The sequence below is a fragment of the Onychostruthus taczanowskii genome, unplaced genomic scaffold (assembly GCF_017590055.1).
Source record: "Onychostruthus taczanowskii isolate IOZ18803 unplaced genomic scaffold, ASM1759005v1 scaffold126, whole genome shotgun sequence".
NCBI lineage: Eukaryota > Metazoa > Chordata > Aves > Passeriformes > Passeridae > Onychostruthus > Onychostruthus taczanowskii.
In genome coordinates, this window is record NW_024498418.1 from 598434 (window position 1) to 618415 (window position 19982).

The following is a 19982-nucleotide window of genomic DNA, read 5'->3' on the forward strand; positions in this document are numbered from 1 at the left end:
GCCGCGGATGGCTGCAGCCCCCTCCAGCTGAGTCAGTCCTCCCTCCCCGCAGCATTGCAGCACCTCCGCAGCTCCTGCGCTCCCTCCTGCTCCTGCAGCACCGCTCCGCTCCCGCCGCAGCATGGCCAGCACCGTCTCAGGTAGGACAGGCGGCTTCTCGGGGGCTTCACATCAATGCGCTTCTAAAATCGTCAAGGTTTATATATTTTTTTAATCATTATTCTGAAGGTTTGGATTGGGTTTTGGTGTTTTGGTTTTTTTTTCCCCTCCGTGGGTTTCGGAGGAGTTGTGTGTGTGCTGAGGAGGCAGCTGGTATGGCAGCATTGTTCCCCTTCCTCCCCCATACACACACCCCTCTGATGCAAGATAGCAGGTGGGCTTTTTATTTTAATATGAATACACGTGTGATAAACTTGCCAATTTAAAGTATTGCTGCCATTTCATTGTGCCATTAGAAGATGCTGCTACGTGCCAATTAGATATTATTTTTGTAACATCGTAGAGCTGCTCCTAAGAAAAAAATGCACACGGTGCAGCTGGATGTAAGGAAATCAGAAATTACATTTTGTTTTGTGAAGATCATGTATTGCCTAAACGGGCAGTGGAGAGCAAAACATGGGCAAGAGTCAGTAATGCCCTAAAAAATCCCACAAAGCCAACCAGAAGAACCTGGATGGGTTTTTGTGTATTCTCAGGGCTTTCTAGCCCCAGATTTCTTGCACAGCTCACGTTTCTTGGTTGGAAGATGCTACAGGGGAGCGGTCCTCTGATGGCGTTGGGTGAAACGAGATGCTGCAAGGGGAGCCCTTCCTCCCTCCTGCAGCAGTGCCGGCAATCACAGCGCGGCTGCCTGGGAGCCTGCTCGGCTCTGCCTGCAGGATGGCAGCCCGGGATGCTGTGCTGCTTCCTAAAGACCCATCTTGCCCCCTCTGACTGGGAAGGAGGGATTGAAGCGGCTGAAATGGGAGTGTGGGTGAAGGAGAAGAAAAGCTTGAAATGGTACCATGAACAGTGGGTGGGTTTAGAGGGTCTTTTTTTTTTTTTAGAAAACAGATTTTTCTTTTTCTTGGAATGACTCTGAATTCTGCAGCCTGCAAAGAGGGGCTTGCGAGGGGGGAGTGAGATGCTGGAGGGCTGAGCAGGAGTGACAGACAAAAAGGAAGAGCAGGCAGTGCTTTGTGCCCTCCAGGCAGGGACCAGCCCGCAGGAGGCCAGGCAACACTTCTTGCTTCTTTCCCTGCCCTTTGCCGAGGTTTCCTGCCGTGCATTTTCTATTCCTTGCTCCTTTAAAAAGACCAGTAGATGCAGGGGGAAGAAGCACAGAGAGAAGGAGGGGTGTGTATGTGGGGGAAGTGTAAGGGCGCAGCTGATCTGAGTGGGCTTTGCATGCAGTTAAAGACATAAAACAGCATTGTAAAAATGTGTTTGTGATAGGAAACCTCCAGCTATTGTATATACTCGTGCGGGTATCCCTGTCTCAATGAACGTCTGCTGCAGTGCACTCTTGGGAGGTGCCACCCATCTCCTGCCTTCCCTACCGAGCAGGATTGGACCTCGTTTGCACAGTGGGGGTGGGAGGGAAGGCTCAGACTTACCAGCCCTCTAAACCAAGGTTGCATCGAACTTGAGATGGACGAGGTGGTGGATGAAGCACACGTAGGCAGAACATGCCATTTCCAGTTGGTGCATTCTCACCCTCCCAACCCACTGCATGCCCACAGCACATCTCGTTCTCCCAAAGATGCAGTTTTACTGTCAAAGACACTTAAGATCATGAAGAAGCAGAAATGGGGCTTCCTTGTGACTCAGATCAAGCAGAGAAGCAATTTCAAGGAGTAGGAGGTCATGGAAAGCAGTGCTGTGGCAGGAGGGAAGAGAATAGGGTGCTGTGTGCCAAGGGAGGGTCGGGGCTGAGCCTCGCCCAGCTGCCTTTGCAGGAGCAGTTCCCCATCTCCCCATCGCCTACAGCTCGTACAGCACCAATGGAGGGTAGCCTGGAAAGGCAGGAGAAAAAGAACTATGAATCCTTCAATTAAGGAATGAGTCTTGTTTGCTTTCTTCATTATTTCCTTCTTTATTCTCAGCAAAAGCCGATCCGTGCCGCGGGGAGGGCAGCTGCAGTCCGCGCCTGCTGCCCGAGGGCTTATCCCCCTCGGGAAGATTTCCTTGGTTTGTTCAACCAAACAACCAAATCCTCGCGATGAAAAGAAACAGGGCTTGCTCCGCCGAGCCCGGCTGCCCTCTCTCTTTCCTGCCTGTCACCTCAGGCGGTTTCTGGCGGCCCCGGGGGCTGTTTTGGGAGCGGGAGCCGCGGGATGGGCGGCACATGCTCAGTGCCGGTGAGCTGCGGTGCCGGCCCCGCCGCCGGGCAGCCCTTGCGGGGGCACAGCCCTCGCAGCTCCTCCCGCAGCATCCGCACAAAGCTTTGTGCCGCTGTGCTCCGCCGACCGGCCTGCAGGGCTCTGCAGGGCTGCGGAGCTCCCCGCACAGCTGGGAGCGGCTGGGTTGAATAAAGAGACGTGAGATTATGAAATGATGCAGAAGGTGACATCCACACCGGCTTTCTCCGATGTTGGCGTGTCTGGGAGGGTGGAGCCGAGAGGAAACACCAGGTTGTTATTCCTGGCCTCATGACTGGGCACGGTTAATGGGCCTGGCAGAGCCCAAGGTTTTCCCGTCCTGCACTGAAATGCGAGAGCTGAGGGACTTCATGTGGCTCTGGGTTATCCCCTGATCCCTTTTCTGGGTGGCATTGAAGGACGCCATATGGTGCTGCCCTGTCCTGACATTTCTACTGCCCACGCTGGAGAGTCAGAATCCTTTCTATCAACTCTCCATCTCTCTCTCAAAAAATAACTATTGTCTTTTTCTTTGACTGTTGAAGAAGGCTATGTGGCCTTAAAATTTAGAGTTCTTTTATTGGGAGTTCAGTTCTACATGCCAAAAGAGCCTATTATTGTAGGCTTTTTTTTTTTTTTTCCACCAGTGCATCCAAACAAGGGATCTATTTAGTTAGCAAATACTTCTTCTTTCTAAAATAGAAATAATATCTTGGTCTGTGGCAGCATGTAGACTCTGGGAAGATGCTTCAGATATCTCAGAGGAGCTCTTTCTTGGAATCTGTCATCGTTGGTTCAGATCTGGTGAAGGCACTGTTTTGTCAGGTTAACATATTTTCCTTCTTTTGAGTAAAAGCTGAGATTTAGTGGTCTGATCTGGCATCCAGAAGGGTGCATAAAAGCCCATTGTGACAGCAGTGTGGGCAGCAGAGGGGTGAACAAAGCTAATGATTCTTGATGACCATCATTAGGGGGACCTGAAACTCATTCAAACTTCTGTACCCCTAAATTAACTGGAAAAACATGCCTGGCTAATCCCTCACAGCTGTCCTACTGACATGGGTTTTACTCCTCCAGATGTGAGTTATGTTTCAAAAATTAAAGTCTCCCCTCCAGAGGGGAGTTAAACCAATAGGCTGTGATTTAGAAAATACAAAAGAGCCAGAGACCAACCAAAGACCACATGCCTGTGCTGTGGCACTTCAGCATCTCCCAAATGGTGAAGAGCTACTCAGCATATTTCCAAATAATCCTTTTCTTTTTTCAAGGTACCTCTACATGATTACTGCCCTACTAGAGAATCTTATCCCCTCTGAATGTGTTTATACAAATAGTACCACTGTATAATGGGGAAATACAATCATCATCAGTTAATGAGAAGGAAACCAAGATCCCAAGTGACCAAATGTCTGTCTGTGGTCACAGAGCACATCTGTCCCTGACACATCATGGCACTGGGCTCTGTCTTTGACTGTCTCATGAGCTGCTGCCTCATCAGCTCCCCAGCTCTTTCACAGCTCTTTGTCTCACCCAAACCTGACATCCAAACCCGTGTTTGCCTCAAATCCACAAACCCTCTGGGTTAGCTGCTTCCATTTGGTTCCTTCCTCTGCTTTATAAAGCAACCCAGGCCATGCTTCTCTCCTTCCAACAGTAACCCCCCAGCCAGGCTCTGCTCCACAGCCTGGGCCCTTCTCTGCTGCTGAGCCCATGCAAGAGGAGATTTCCCTGGGTGTTTTCCTGGGAGCAGCCCAAATGTTCCAGTGCTACAGCTTCAGTGATTTGCTGATGCACTGGCTGTGCACAGCCCGGGTTGTTGTGACATTCATGAGCTGCCAATAAAACCTGGGGGGAAGGAGGTGGGTGATTGGAAACCATTCCTGGGCAATAGTTTAGCAGATGTCTGACAGAAGGCAGAGCAAACCTCATATCTGCCTGTTCTCATGGATGATTCCACATTTCCACGTGAGCCCGTGGTAACTTCTGGGTCTGGATTTTGTGGTGTCCCTGTACCATCAGTGTGGGCTACAACTACTGAGCTGGGAAAAAACCCAAAAAACTCCAAACCCCTCAAAAAACACAAACAAAAAACCAAACAAAAACCCACTAGTGTTTTCTGGTTCTGTAAGATCTGCTGCTGACTTGTTTGTGGAAGCTGGGGAGCAGGAAGGTGGAAGTGCATTAGACTGAAGGTCTGGCCAATATTTTTATGATAGGATTCATAGCAGGGAGAATATCTAGAGCCTGCTGTACTCTCAAGGCTTGTTGAGGACTCTGGTTGCTTTTGTTGTTTGTGTGGCTTTGCAGTCTGTGCTGGAGGTCTCAGTTCTCTGTCTCTCTGTCTTCTGTACCTTCAATTTAAGCTTTGACTACATTTATAATTGGCCTCTTCTTATTTTTGCATGAGATAATATTCATTATGGAAGCAATTCTTACTTCTCCAAAGTTATCTTCACAAACCAAATTATTTTCTTGTAATAACCTTCCTCTGACCCTGCTATCAGACAGAGCACATCCAGTCTCATCCATTTAAATTTCACATAAATTAACCTTGCTCTGCCTCTGCTTCACTGTGACTGATGCCATGTCAGTGTTGTGCCGAGATGGCCTCGCTCAATTTTGGTGGATGCCATTAAATACCACCCCAAAACCTGGTAGCAGTTTAGCTTTATGTATTTAGGAAACAGAGAAAAAAACTGTTGAATGAATAATAGGTTTCAAGCTCCTCCATCCAGGCACATCATGAGCAGGAAAATGAATCCCATTGCTCCTGCACCACGCCATTCCCAGCTGTTCCTCCATCTCTGGCACCACCAGCACTTGGGGAGCAGCTGGATAATGTCTCCGGGGGTTGGCTTGGAGATAAACATTTTACGTGGATCGATGGTGTGCACAGCAGAGGGGATATGGAAATGCAGGATGTTCCCTGCAGCACTAGAGGGAGCACAGGAAAGGAGTCGCTAGAGAGAGCTGGGAGCACCCTGAGCCTCCTGGTGCCTTGGTGAAGGCTCAGGACATCTCCTGATGAAAAAAATTAATAAAGATTGATTGGCTCATGGGGTGAGTAATACAACCAAACCAGAATCAGCCTGGGCTGATTGCAAGGCACAAATGTTCAGAAAGGTTGAGGAACTGACTGCACCTTTATGGATTGTAGCTTAATCACTGCTCAAATTCCTCTAAAGCCAACAAAATGTGAGCTCACTCCACTTTAGAGGATGAGACACTGATATATTTTCTCTGCCTTCTACAGTTTATTCACTTCTTGTTTTACACAACTCAGTTATTTGCAATGTTTCACCCCAGTTCTGATATGAAAGTGGTGAAATGTCATGACACAGTGATGAAGACCATACCAGATTGAATGAATTTGCTGCTGACACAAATGAATGAGAATGAATTCTGCTGCTGAATTTGTGTTTGCCTTAAAAGAGAAGTGAAATGTCAGTAAGTCACACCTGAGTGAGTAGCCTGTCCGAATCCTCTGCCCACCAGCAAGGCAGAGTTCTCGCTGCGCCTCTGAGACTCTGAGCAATGCTTTGGTATCAAGTCCCTGAGGACCTGAGTCAGATTAATTTATACAGAAATGAAATATTTGCTCAGTGCAAGCTGAATTTATTTTTACTAAGTTAACAGAAGTAAAAATGCTGATAGATGCTCAAGTAAAATGTTCAGCACTCCCTATCTAATTTTTCTTAAAATATGTTCATTTGTGCACTGGACCCATCCTTTCTGGGCAGGAACTCCTTGGCCATGTCACATGCTGGCCAGCCACATATTCAATGGTTTTGTCCACTGGCATAAATATGTCCTCAAAACCTTAAATCTCTTGCAAATGGGAGTGCAGATACTTCTGAAGTAAATTCTAGTGCTGAGGTTGGCAATCTTTTACCCCTGAGTTTTAAGCAGCTGTGATTGAGCCCAAGTCTTGCTACAGGGCATCTCAGGTTTGATCTTCACTGACACAGGTTCCTACATAGCAACCCAGAGGTTATGGATCTTTCTTTTAGTTACTGAATCAGAGGATGTACCTCTCCTCACAGGATGCCTTTTCTTGTCTTAGCCTGATAAAACAATTATTTGTCACAGGATGTGTCATGAGCGCAAGGCCATCACTGTGATGCTCCTGGGTCCCACAGGCGTAGCTGCTGGCTCTGGAGCACAGGTGTGGGGCTTTCAGGGATCCATGCAGTTCTCAGGGCATGGATCCTCAGGACATGAGTGTCATTGAGAGCTTGGACTGTGTTTCAAGAAGGGAACAGAGCTGGGGAAAGGGCTGGAGCACCAGAGAGGCTGAGGGAGCTGGGAGGGGGTTCATCCTGGAGAAAAGGAGGCTCAGGGGGGACCTTCTCACCCTCACAACTCCCTGACAGGAGGGAGCAGCCAGCTGGGGTTCAGGCTCCTGTCCCAATTAACAAGGGACAGGACAAGAGGGCATGGCTCAACTTGTGCCAGGGGAGGTTTAGATTGGACATTAGGAAAATGTTTTCATCGAAACGACTGTCAAGCCCTGGCACAGGCTGCCCAGGGACCAGGTGGAGTCACCTCCCTGGATGGATTTAAAAGCCATGTAGATGGACACCTGGGGACATGCTTTAGCTGTGGGCTTGGCTGCGCTGGGGGAACATTTGCACCTGATGGTCTTGGAGAGCTTTTCCAATCCCAACAAACCTGTGGCAATTCTGCGCTCCTATGACTCTAAAATTTCTTCAGGAGTCAGTCCTTCCCCCTCTTCATGCCCGGCCCCCGCCGAGGTGCTGAAGGGACAGCTCCGGCCGGGGTCCGCCGGCGGTGTCTGTCCTGAAGGGACAGCTCCGGGCTGAGCAGCTCCCGGGGCCCGGGGGGCTCGGTCCGCTGCTCCCTCCCGCTGCTTCCCCGACAGAGGGGAGCGCCGGGCAGCGGGGGCTGCTCGGGACCCTCCCCCGCCGGTCCCCGGGGCCGCGGCAGCTCCAGCGCCGCTCACGGTCCTGTGTGCCGCTCATTGCGGCTGCAGCTCCCGGCTCTGTGTGCCGCTCATTGCGGCTGCAGATCCCGGTCCTGTGCCGCTCATTGCGGCTGCAGCTCCCGGTCCTGTGCCGCTCATTGCGGCTGCAGGCTCCGGGAGGGGAAGGACACAGAGCGCTTCCAGAACTCGGCACAGCCCTGCCGCAGCCCAGCGCCTTTTGTCCTCTTGCTCCTCTTCGTTTTAATTGACAGAGAGGGAGGGTCAGTTTTCTCTGCAGCAGGGAAAGTCGGACAGGGGAGATCCCGATGGAATGGGGGCAGCTGTGAAATGACCACGGCAAAGCTCCTGAAAGGCAGGGAATGCAGCATGGAATCATCTGCACACAGTGCCAGTGCTGAAGCCCGAGTCGTGGAACACAAAGTGCTGTGCTCTGTAACAAGTGCTGCCAGACAATTAAATTGAATTAAATGAGGGGGTCGGGGGTGTGGCACATCTGCCTCATGCCTTGGTTTCACCCAGGACCAGACCTAATGGTGGAGCAACGACCTTGTTGACTGGTTTGTTTGTATTAAATGAGAATGTCTAAATGATAATAAATGATAATGTCTCTCATCTATTCCCAGGGATCCTCCTCAGGGCTCTTGGCAGCACATTAGGAGATGCATTAGCTTCCTGCTCCATGCCACGACTTTGGGCCTCTCAGAGGCTCTCCAGAGGTTTTTTTTCATTAAGAACAAAATCAAAGATGTCTGGCTGCCACTGCTGGTGTAAACTATTCCTATTTGGTTTACATTTAACAGCAGGACTGGGCAGGAGGTTCAAATCAGAATGGGCAGCAAGCTAAAAAAGTTCAGTCAAGATGTGAGCTTCAGGGATGGTGGTTTAGCAAAAGAAGGGTGCTAATTATGGTGAAATTCTGTACCTAGGAGGAGAAATCAGTGAAAGCATGAAAATGGCATAGGTTTTCCCACTCAGCTGTGGGAAGGCAGAGGAGAATACCTGAAAGATGTTCCTAAGGGCACGTGATACACACAATGTTACTTTTTTTGGAATTGTTCTGTGTCTAATGCCTATTCAGATCACAGAGTTCTGGGGATTTCCCTGTCCTGGCCTAGGGGAGGGTCTTGCTCTGAAGGTGGCATTGGAAGCTGAGCTGCAGAGTTGCCTCTGGCTGGAGCATGAAATGGAGCTGAGGACAGAGGGGACAAAGCAAGGCCAGAAGCACCAGGATGTGTGGGGAGCCCAGAGGCAGAGCCAGGGCAGGACAGCAGAATTCCTGTGCCTGTGGCAGGGGCAGGAGGAAGGGCAGCACAAGGACGCTCAGGGCTGGTTTGCAGGACATGCAGCCATGAAGACACTGTCCCCATGAGCCTGGGTGTCACCCAAGGAGCCAGCCCAGGACAGAGCCTCACAGGACCCATGAGGCAGCAACACCCACTGCTGGGCCCCAGCTGCTGACCTGACTCAGGAGTGATGCTGTGAGGGTTTCACTGATGTGACAAAGAACGTGACAGCCTGACAGAGCACCTCACTGGCTTCAACTCCTTCTATTCTGAGGTTCTTTGTCAGCAGTGTGCAAACAGTTCACTGTTTTAAATGTGCTGAACTCCAAAAATACAGGTGAAGATTGCCCCAGAAGCAGATTGCTGCAGTCTGTGTTGGGGCAGCACTTGGATGCTGTGGTGCATCCTCCAGTCACAGGAACAATGAGCAAACTGAGGGCTCACAGCAGCAGAGCTGGAAAGGATTGAGTGTTTCCTGTCCTTTACAGAAGGACAGGTCACAGACTGTGACTGTTATTGTGGTCACAGACTGTGCCAACCTCTGCCTGTGTGGCCACGGTGGTGGCAGAACCCACTCACATCCTCCCTGATCTGCTGCAGGGCAGGAGGTGCTTTGGAAGTTGGGGTCCAGCTCTTCCTCTGGTAGCAGAGCCCCTGAACAGTTTCATCACTCAAATGCCCCTTTGTTCTCCACATTGCTGGCCTCCTCCTGCCTCTTCACCCTCACCTCAGAAATGCTGAATTGTGAAATATTCCCAACTCTCCAGGGGTTGAGCAATGTCTCCAGGTGTCAGTGGGCATCATTTATCTCAGAGACTGGAAATTCCACTTCCAGAGAAAGGGTGGGGCAGCTGTCCCAACATGTTCAACTACACAGGCTGCAGTGTCCCAGCTCCTTTGGAGGGAAAACCCTGCACAGAAACTTAACCCCTGGATGTGTTAAATCCCTACTGTGTGCGTTCCCATAACATTTGCCACACTGGCAGCTAATTTAGGCTGCTCTAGATCAGACACTCCTTTGGGACCTTTTGGCAAGCTATGGCAGCATGGAAAGATCTCCACAGAGTCTTGGAGTTGCAAGTGGGATTTCCTGGCAGAATGAAAAAGCCTCCATAGAGTCTGATAGCTGCAAATGGGATACTCGCTTAATTTCTCCATGAAAAAGAAGCTATTAGAATCTCTCTCATTGCTATTTCATATTTTTCAGCCTACAAGGAGAAAATGAAGGAGCTGTCTCTGCTCTCCCTCATCTGCTCCTGTTTCCACACCCAGCCCCATCCCAACACCATCTACCAGTATGGAGGTAGGTAACCTGCTCCCTCTCCAGCAGTGTTTGGATTGTTCCCCCACAGGCAATGTGGGAGCTTGCCAGAGTCAGAGTCTCTCTGCTTCATGCAAGGGTGACATACAAGGTATTAACAGCAATGTGACCTTTCTGTAATTATGCCATGGCTTTAAATTAATTGCATTTGCATGGAGGGAATGAAGGTGATCACTAATCAAGAAATTCTGGAGATAAAAAAAAATCACCCAGATCAGGACATGGGAAGATCCTAATTCCTGTGTGAGGAACTTGATGACCTCAGGTCACTCTCCTGAGTGGCACAGGTTCACAGAGTCAGTGGTTTTTTTTCCCCACAAAGATATGGAGGTGAAGCAGCTGGATAAGAGGGCATCAGGCCAGAGCTTCGAAGTGATCCTGAAGTCCCCTTCAGATTTATCTCCTGAGAGCCCAATCCTTTCCTCCCCTCCCAAGAAGAAGGACCTGTCCCTGGAGGAGCTGCAGAGGAGGCTGGAGGCTGCAGAAGAGAGGAGGAAGGTAAGATGTCCTGGAGAAGCAGTGACTTTTCTGGTACTAATTGCACCAAACCCTAAAACTCAGCAGGATTAATCTAAAACAGCTGGGAAGTGTTCTGACACTTGTTATTCCACTGTAAATTGTCAGGTGAGACACAGGCATCATGGAGTGAGGTTCTGCAGCGTGATTTAGGCAGGGAACTGAACTCCATCCTCATCATCATCATGTGATCACCTGGGGACATGGGTTAGTGGTGGGCTGGCCAGCGCTGGGGGAACTGTTGGGCTCAGTGATCTCAGAGGGCTTTTCCAGCCTAGACAATTCTGTGGTAGCAGGAAAAAGGCACCAAAAGTATTTTGCAAGCAAGAAGATTGTGTTATGGGGGGGAGGGGGCTGGCAGAGTGGATTGAGCAGAGGAGGGAGTCTGGAAGCCTCTCTGGGGAGATGAAGGCTGGAAGAGCCTCTCGGTGGCCTCACCCCATCCCTGGCAGACCCAGGAGGCGCAGGTGCTGAAGCAGCTGGCGGAGAAGCGGGAACACGAGCGGGAGGTGCTGCACAAGGCTCTGGAGGAGAACAACAACTTCAGCCGCCTGGCCGAGGAGAAGCTCAACTACAAGATGGAGCTGAGCAGGGAGATCCGTGAGGCACACCTTGCTGCCTTGAGGGAGCGGCTCCGTGAGAAGGCAAGTAGGACCCCTGGGACAGGGCTGGGGGCTTGGGGTGCTGGGGGTGCTGATCCTTATGGAAAAATGGGGTCTGGTCCCAGTGTGATGGGTGCGAGGGACGGGGTGTTTCCCTGGTGGTGGTTGCTGAGGAGGAGCTCTGCTCCAGAGCTGAGGAGGGGGGTTATGCCCTTCAAGGTCAGCAGAGAACATAGCCTGCATAATCTGATAAGTGCAAACCCAAAGCCACAGGGTCAGACTCACCATGGGCAGTGTGGCTGAAGGGTTTTGCAGGAGAGAGGAGCCAGGAGCGCGTTCGCTGGAGGTTCCATCACCTCCAAGCTCCCACAGATGATCCTTCACTCCTTGCAGGTGTAACCCCCCGCCCTCGGGATGTTTTGGATGAGAAACTGGTCTCTTTTTTTACGTCTGATGCAAATCCTGTGTACAGGAGGAAAACATTGATGACAAGAGCAGGGCGTGTTAGCCCGGTGTCATTTCTCCTGTCTTTGCAGGAACTGCACGCGGCCGAAGTCCGCAGGAACAAGGAACAGCGGGAGGAGATCTCTGGATAAAGGGCTTTTCTACACATCTAGCACCTGATTCCTGTTAACAAACCAACCAGTCGACCAACCAACACATTTTGTTTTGTTTGTCTAGATGCGACATTCGGTTCTCCATCCCCCCTCCCCGGTGTTCGTCCCCCAGCTACACGCTTCTCTCTGCATCCCTAATCGTCAGTGCTTGTGGGGATTCACAGATCATAGGGACCTCTAAGCAGAATAGCAACTAGTTCACATCAAATAGAGAATCAATCAGTCGATCAGTCAATCAAACAGCTTCTTTGGAGGGTTTTGTCCTTTTTTAAAAAAAATATTTCTTAAACGGATGTAAAAAAAAAAAAAAACCAAACGAAGATATTAATAAATTCAACCACCAGTGTCACAGAGATACAGATTTCTTATCCAGGGCTTTTCCTCCTCTTGGTGTTTGCTCTGAGCCAAATATCAGTTTCAGAAAAATGGGAAACAAGTGATAATTTCTGTGTGTGAAGTAAAATAGGGAGCAGTCCCCTGTTTGCCCATGGTGGAGAGAGGAAGGAGAGGGATGGATGGCTCAGGAGTTGCAGTGTGCAGACCCCCCATCTTTTGGCTGCCTTCAGAGCCAGCCCAGGTAGGCAGTGACCACAGTCCTCATCTTTGGGTGATTTTTGAGAACCCGTGTGGAAGCAGCTGAGGGGCTCCACCCAAAGCTTGGTGCCAGGTGCCACATCACAGCAAGTTCCTGTCACGGTGGGCACTGCCTGATGCCCTGGTTGGCCACTGAGCTGCCCTCTCCCCACCTGAGCGGGGCCTTGGCTGCTCTGCCTGGGAGAGCTGTGGGTGGTGATTGCATTTCCAGCTCTGTGGGAGCCCTGGGAGTGACCCTCCATCCCCTGTGGGCTCCCCAGTGCTCCCGCAAGATCAGATTCCACTCTGTTAGGAAAGCAAATCCAACAGAGAGGGTGCATGGTTGTGAAATTGCCTTTTAGTGAACAGAAGAATCCATCCCACTTTCCAGTGATGGATGTGGCTCTTTGGGGCTATCACAGGGCAGATTGCTGGAGACCAAATCCTGGGGCTCTTTTCTGATCTCCACCGAATTCCCAGCTGGATGTGGGAGAGATCCCTCCATGGCCATGGCTTGATGTCAGGGGACTCTGCTCCTAAAAGGAAGGGCTACCTTACTCCCAAAGCCCTCCTCCTGGTCTGGGGGAAAATAGGGCTGTTAGAAAGCTCCTGTACTGTCAGTGACAAAAGAAAATTAGATTTAGGGCAAAGAAGGAAACTGAGGGTTGAATTTCTTAACAGTAGCTAATGATCAGTTTATAGTAGCAGCTGTCTTAGATAAGCATTTGTGTAGAGCGCGGCATCACCGCCAGCATCACCTCATCCATATAGTGACGAGAAATTTTAAAAAGTTTAAAAAAAAATTTAAAAAGTAATTTAAATGAAATGTTTGTGTGTAAGAAATGGTTGAAACTGTCAAATGTCTGTGTCCCACGTTGGTGGGACCTGAGAAGGTATCTGCGAGATATTAACCCTGTCCTACTCTCTGTGGTGCTGAGTGTTTGCTTGGTGTGTAATTCTGACCTGGAGCTTGTTGTAAATACTGTTTTTAGTACTATGATTATTATGATTATTATTATCAGAAATGTTGTACTCATGAGCAAGAGTTGAAAACAAGAGAAATGGCCATTTTCACTCTCTCCTGGGGGCTCAGAAGGAGTCGGAGGCTGGGCCAGGTGAAGGCAGGGTGCCAGTGGGATGCTTGAGCAGAGAGCAGCTGGAAAACGATGGAATTGGGAGCTGGAGGCAGCCGAGTCCTGCGGGCAGGGCAGTGAGAGCGGGACGGCTGCTCCTCATGCTGGGAGGAGAAGGAAGGGCTGAGAGGAAGAATAGAGGTGATGCTTCAATTCTAGTTCATATAATTTAGTGTTGATCTAAACCTCCCTGTGTGGAGGTTCCAGGTGGTTCCCTGCAACCTGGTGGAAGCTGGAGGATCTGTCATGTTTAGCATGTGCTGGAAGATAGCTGTACTAAGTTGTGCTGGTCAAAGCCATCCTCCCACACAGCTCCTGAGTCTCCAGGCTCAGTTCCTGCCTGGATCTTCCCTCTCAGTCCCTTGTGCTGCCCTGTGTCCCTCTCTTCCCCCTCCCTGGAGCCCAGATAGGTCTCAAGTGGGGAATTATTCTTGCAATAGCTTTTCCTGGCAAAAATTCCCATGGCAAGTGCAGAATGGCCTGGCAGATGGTGCTCATGCAGGTGTGAGCACTGGGAAACTAATTTTTCTCCCCTCCATCATGTTGGTGCAGTGAGGGATGGTGGATATGGCTGGAAAATGTGTTCCTGCAGGAGAAGCTCCTGCAGGGAGGAGCAGGGATGTGCAGGGAGAGCTGTGCATTGGTAATGTCAGGGAGCTGCTGCTGAGACACTTGGTGCCAAGGAAACAGCCTCAGCTGTGGGGCCAGAGGCTTTACGTGTCCCGCAGCCGTGTTTGCCTGGTGCAGGTGGATAGAGTAGGGATGTTCAGGAGCTTGTCCAGTGCCACTGGGCACTATCAGGGAAATGTGTGACTGCTTTGGCTGCATGGTGTTGCCTGGATGAGGGGTGTCCACCCACTGCTCCAAACCCATCATGGCCAGGAGCTCATGCAGCACTGTGCCCAACCTGCAGCACGTGGCATGGGCCAGGATCATGGTTATTCCATGCCTTCCCATATCCCTTCATGCTATTGGCTGTGTGCAGCTGCATACTTCATGCCTCAAATTAGACTAATTAAGTATCTTCATTAACATCCTTACTGCCCCAGCCTATGTCATTCCTGAAGCATTCCCATGTACCGTGGATGTGGACACAGCATGCAACAACCTCCCCAGTCTCGGGGCCATCTTCCTTACTGTGGGGTTTGAGGTCTCCACTGATCCCTGAAGGTGTTTGTGAATTGAGTTCAGAGCCAACAGTTTTCAACCCCATTTTAGCAGCATCATATGGACATGGGAATGTGCCTTGCAGGGGGTAGCATCCTCAGGGCACCCGCAGCATCCCTGCCTGGACCTCAAGTGTGGCAGCAGTGTGAGGGAGGAAAGCCAGGAGGGTGACATCATTATGTGCATGCATAGGCCTTCCAAGAGCCCTCCTGGAGAAGAGCCTTTGGTTTGGGCAAGAAAGAAGAGCTGAAGCTAAATGAGCTCCCAGCTGGCACCAACAGCTGGGCGATGGGTGAAGCTGTAGGAAAGGCACAACCAGCCTCAAAGCCCAAACTACAGCTCTGTGCCCACGTTATTCCACACAGCAGAGCTCAGCTCTGCCTGTAAATAGGCACACTTCCAAGGATGCTGGCCCCTCTGACTGCTTCCGGACTGAGCCTATTCCTTGTCTTATTATTTTGGAGTCATTAAAAAATCTTGCTCTAACCAGTTGTGGGGTTTCCTTTGAGTTGACCTTCCAGGGCCGGTGGGATTTGAGGAGTTGCATGCATCCTGCCTCGGGGGTAGGTCGGTATTGCTGCTCCTTTTCAAATGTAAACTTCAGCTTGCTTGCTTTAGCTTAGCCCAGCGTGACTCTGGCCCTGGCTCTGCAATCCTGTCTCATGGGGTTTGTTCTATCCCTCCCATGGCATTCCTGTCCTCCTCCTCGCAGTGGCTGTGCACACACACACACAGAAACGCATCTGTGGAAACAATATATGCACATTCACTCTGATACCACTTGAAATGAGTCAGGGAATGGCTGTTTATGGTGCTAGGGATTTCTTACTGTCCATGCTAGGGATGAGATGACATAGTAAGACCAATAAACTCCACCTTTGTAGTCAGTTGTCTTTAAGTAAAGCAGCAGAGGGGCACTGGCCCATGCCTATGTTTGGGTGCTCCGTGGTCCCTGGGGTGCAGGGACGCAGGGGACAGCTGGGCATCCTGGCCCTGGCATCCCCTGTGCCTCAGTTTCCCTCACCCTTTGACAAGGGGACATAGATGCTCCCTCCCCACGGGGACCACGGGAGAGCCAATGCCTCCACATCTCTAAAGTGCTCTGAAATGGAAAGTACCAAAGTATGGAGTCGGGATAGGCAGCTGTGCACCCCGGGAGGAACACCCCGGCCCATGGCTGCAGGAGAGGGTTGGAAGATGACTGTGTGGGCACAGGGCTGAGCTGTCAGCCCAGGGCTCAGCACCCGGCTGCACTCCGGGCAGGATGTGCTCCTCCTGCCACAGCCGGGGTCACATCCCTTGCGCTGGGTGGGGAGCTGGCACAGTGTCATGGAAAGACTTTCCATCCCTAACAGAGCCTTGTCCGGTTCCCTTTGGTCTGCCACGTGCATTTCATTGTCAACTTGAGGTTGTTGTTGTGCAAAAGAAGTGATCATGAAAAAAAATAAAGGAAAAAAAAAGAAATAAAGTTGGTATGAAACCGTACCTGTCCGTCTCTCTCCGGGTCGTTTTAGTTGCAAGGCTTCTCTTTGTATTGTGAGAATACCAATAAACAGCATTAAACAGAAAATTGACCTAAAGATTTAACAAAATAGACCTTAATCCTCTGAATGCTCAGTGACTGCTTTTTCACACATCATAAAAGAAGCAGAATTTGACAGTTTATCACCATTCTCAGAGGGACAACGTAATAAATGCTTTAATTAGGGTCCTGCTGCCACCCCCTGTGGCTGGGAGTGAGGTTGTGCAAAGTCTTTACACAGGAAGATGGAAAAAGATCCAAACAGTTACAAATACAAGTGCAGTTCTAGAAACCACATGAGCTTCTTTATTAAAAACTCCAATGCTTCCTTCATGAGCTTTTCCTGAGAAAGGATCCAGCCTGAGCTGGGCAGAGTGGGAGGGCTGCAGTCCTCAGGGAGATGGGCCCCAACCCATGAGCCCCTGCATGGCCAAGGCTCCCAGTTCCATCCCTGGAGCCAGGTACACAAAAATGTCCAAAAGCTGCAACTGAACACAGAGAAGTTTGTAATCCACAAGGACATGTGGGGGACAGTGTCTTGCTGCTGGGGAAAGGTTCCCCCACTTGCCTTGTGGGAAGGGCTTTTGCCACCACAAGCGGTGCCCAGTGTCACCGGCCACTGTCCTCCCTGTCCTTGAGGGGATGTTGAAATGGCAGCATTGTCCTGGGCTGTCCCACATCTTGTGATCCCATCAAAATAACCAGTGTGGGAGACTTTCCACAGAGCTCAGCAGCACTCGGCACACAAGGAGACAAACTGAGGGGAAGGCAGGGGGGATAAATTTTAATTCTCAGGGCAGTGTTCTGTAAGGGCTGGGAGGGTAGTGCCAGGAGGACAGTGCCAGGACAGTGCTGGGGCCATCACGGTGGTGGCAGTGGCAAGCAGCCCATGCCTGATGCTTTTCCCACGTGTCCTCAGGATGCTGCTGCCCGCACAAACAGGAATTCTATTTTTGCAGCTTGACCTTCCTGATTCCGGAGATAACAACCTGACTGCAAACGCAGCATTGCTCCCTTTTCCTCTGAGATTTGATACAGTCCACTAGCCCAGGCTCTTCTAAAACATGGATGTAGCAAAGTAAACCCCTGCATTTGTCTTAGGAAAACAGGCACAGTCCTTGGTGCCAGACAATTTGAGATATATTGATGAGACCAAGCATGGTCACCTCCTAACTAGTTAATTCAACCTTCATCCTTCATCCTTTTGTGATCTGAAGGAGAAAAGCACAGAGGCAAGGGACCTGCTGGGGTAGGAGGAGCAGAAGGAATTGTGGAGAGGCTCCCACCACCTTCCAGCCCTACCCACCGTGCAGCCCTGCAGGGCTGAGTGCTGAGGACACAATACTGAAGGCTTGAACCACACTCTAGCACCCACAAAACCATAGGATCAAGGAATGGTTTGGTTCCAACCCCCTGCAATGAGCAGGGACACCTTCAACTATCCCAGGCTGCTCCAAGCCCTCTCCAGGCTGGCCTTGAGGGCCTCCAGGGATGGGGCAGCCATAGCTCCCCTGGGCACCCTGTGCCAGGGTCCCCCCAACCTCACAGGGAAGAATTTCTTCCCAATATCCAATCTCACCCTGCCCCTTGTCTTGTCACTCCATGCCATGTCAAGAGTTCTTAAAGGAAAAAATCAAAACCAAGTCAAGAAAGGAAAATACCTACGTAACTCTGGAAGGGATCCCTACAAAGGGCTTGAGCTGTGATCAGGGACTCAGCCAAGGTGAGTGCAAAGGCTCACCTGGGCAGGCAAAACCCAGAAATTTTGCAGAGTGATTTGGTTTGAAACACAACAGCTCACCCTGTTTCGGCAGCCTCGCTGGCACCATGGCTGGAGAGAGTCTGCCCACTGAAAAAGGGGCAGAGCAGGAGCAGATTAGGTGCCAGGAGGTGAAATCATCCCATTTTCTGTGCGAGGAGGAGCACAGGGACCTTCCTGTGTCCTGGCATCTGACAGCAAAAGCCAGGTTTTGCTTTCCAAGAGGCCACTGACTGCTGGGAAAACTGGAGTGGGGCAGCATTACTGAGGGTTTGCTGCCTTTTTACCACCTTGACAAGGCCACTGTTCTTGGGCACTGCAGGGAGATGGTTTTGCACCTTTTATCTGCCCTGTCCCAAACCACTGGGGTCCTGAGGATGCAGCAGTGTAACTGCTAGAGAGACAGGCATGCTTCCATGGAAAAGGGAGTCACCATTTCCAGTGGGTGATTTAACCTTGCTGGTCACCACCAGTTATCTTGTGGGAGGAAAAGAAATAAAATTCCTCATGGAATATCACTTTAATGGCATTAGCTGGGGTAGACTGGTGAGGGGGAATATGAGGGAAATAGAAGTGGCAGCTGCTTATCAGGCAGGGTTGGTTTAAAAAAAGAGGAAAAGCATGGGAGGGGGAAAAAGCATTAAATAAATCACCACAAATATATCAGACAGGATCATTAGAAATTTGTGTAAAAAATACTAAACAGACCAAACGCCACCTGAACACCTGTCAGGAAAAGCCACCCACCCAGTAGCTGTGAAAAGCTGACAGAATGGAAACACAGCGAGTGCTTCCAAAAGGGATTCACGACTTTTGAGGCCTCTGGCCTCGCTCATCCGCTCCCAGAACGTGTTAACCACCTACTCACAGAAGAAGCGCAATGTGGTAAAATCATGCTGAAAATCCTCCCTGAGAAATTCTTGAGTACCTCCTAAACCCTGGGCCTCACAGGCACAGAAATGGCAGAAATTAACCAAAACTTCTGACAGCTTGTGGTGGCTGGGGAAACACAAGAGCAGAGTCACAGCTCGAGAGTTAGTGCTGGTAAGGACCAGCAGCACCTTGGGGTGGCTCAAAGAGGAAAAGAGCCCCTGAATCAAACTGCTCAAGGGCAATAAATGCTAGAAATGCTTAAATAAATGCTGGCCCTGGGGAGACCTTAAAGCCCCTTCCAGTGCCTAAAGGGGCTCCAAGAGAGATGAGAGAGGCTTTGGACAAGGGTATGGAGTGACAGGGTGAGGGGGAACGGCTTCACACTGACTGAGGGCAGGGTTAGATGGGATATTGGGAAGAAATTCTTCCCATGGTGAGGCCCTGGCACAGGCTATCCTGAGAAGCTGAGGCTGCCCCATCACTAGAAGTGTTCAGCCATGAACAGCTGAGGCCTTTCACAAAACCCTGGAGAGCCACAGAAGGACACAGGGCTTGGGGGACACACAGAGGAGACATGGAAGGGGACACACAGAGGGGACACTCAGCCCAGGGGGAACATGCAGGGGACATGGGGGGGATGCAGAGCCCGTGAAAAGGATACACAGAGGACATGGGGGACACAGAGGACTGAGGAGGGAGACACAGGGGGCACGCAGGGCACAGGGGACACACAGAAAGGACACAGGGGGGCATGCAGGACCTGGAAAAAGGACACGCAAGGGACATGGGGGCATGCATGGGATGGGGGAAGGGACATGCAGGAGAAAAAGTGTCATGAGGACCCCAGATGGGGACACGTAGGGGACATGGGGGCACATGGGAGACACAGACGGGGCACACAGCCCGGGGGGGACACACAGGGTGCACGGGGGGCACGCAGAACCCTGGAGGGGGACACGGGGGGCACGCAGAAGGCCAGGGCACGGGGGCAGACAGGAGACACGGGGGGTGTGCGGGGCACAGGGGACACACACAGGGGACATGGGGGCAGCAGGAACCAGGACCAGGACACGAAGGGCACGGGCCGGGGACAGACGGGAGACACGGCGGGTACAGAGCACACAGGGGACACGGGGGGGACACAAGGGGGGATTTCCCCTCAGGACCCCGCGCGCGGAGACCCCCCGGCGGCGCGCGCCGCGCCCCCTCCCACCCCCGCCCGGCGGCGGCGCAGGCGCAGAGCGCCCGCCCGGTCCCTATTTCACGGGGAGCGCGGGCCGCGGCGCCCGCGCCAAATAAGTCTCGGTAGCCGGTGCGGGCCGTGCGCCTGCG

At 51.2% G+C, this 19982-nt stretch overlaps 1 protein-coding gene across 1 annotated transcript; it reads left to right on the forward strand.

Annotated features, from left to right (window-relative positions):
• The first annotated feature begins 31 nt into the window (after window positions 1-31).
• Window positions 32-11913, forward strand: STMN3 (stathmin 3). The gene is made up of 5 exons (XM_041396129.1): window positions 32-140; window positions 9775-9870; window positions 10211-10386; window positions 10857-11048; window positions 11543-11913. Exons 1-5 carry the CDS (start codon window positions 122-124, stop codon window positions 11600-11602), a joined length of 543 nt encoding a protein of 180 aa, XP_041252063.1. The 5' UTR covers window positions 32-121; the 3' UTR covers window positions 11603-11913.
• The last annotated feature ends 8069 nt before the right edge of the window (window positions 11914-19982 follow it).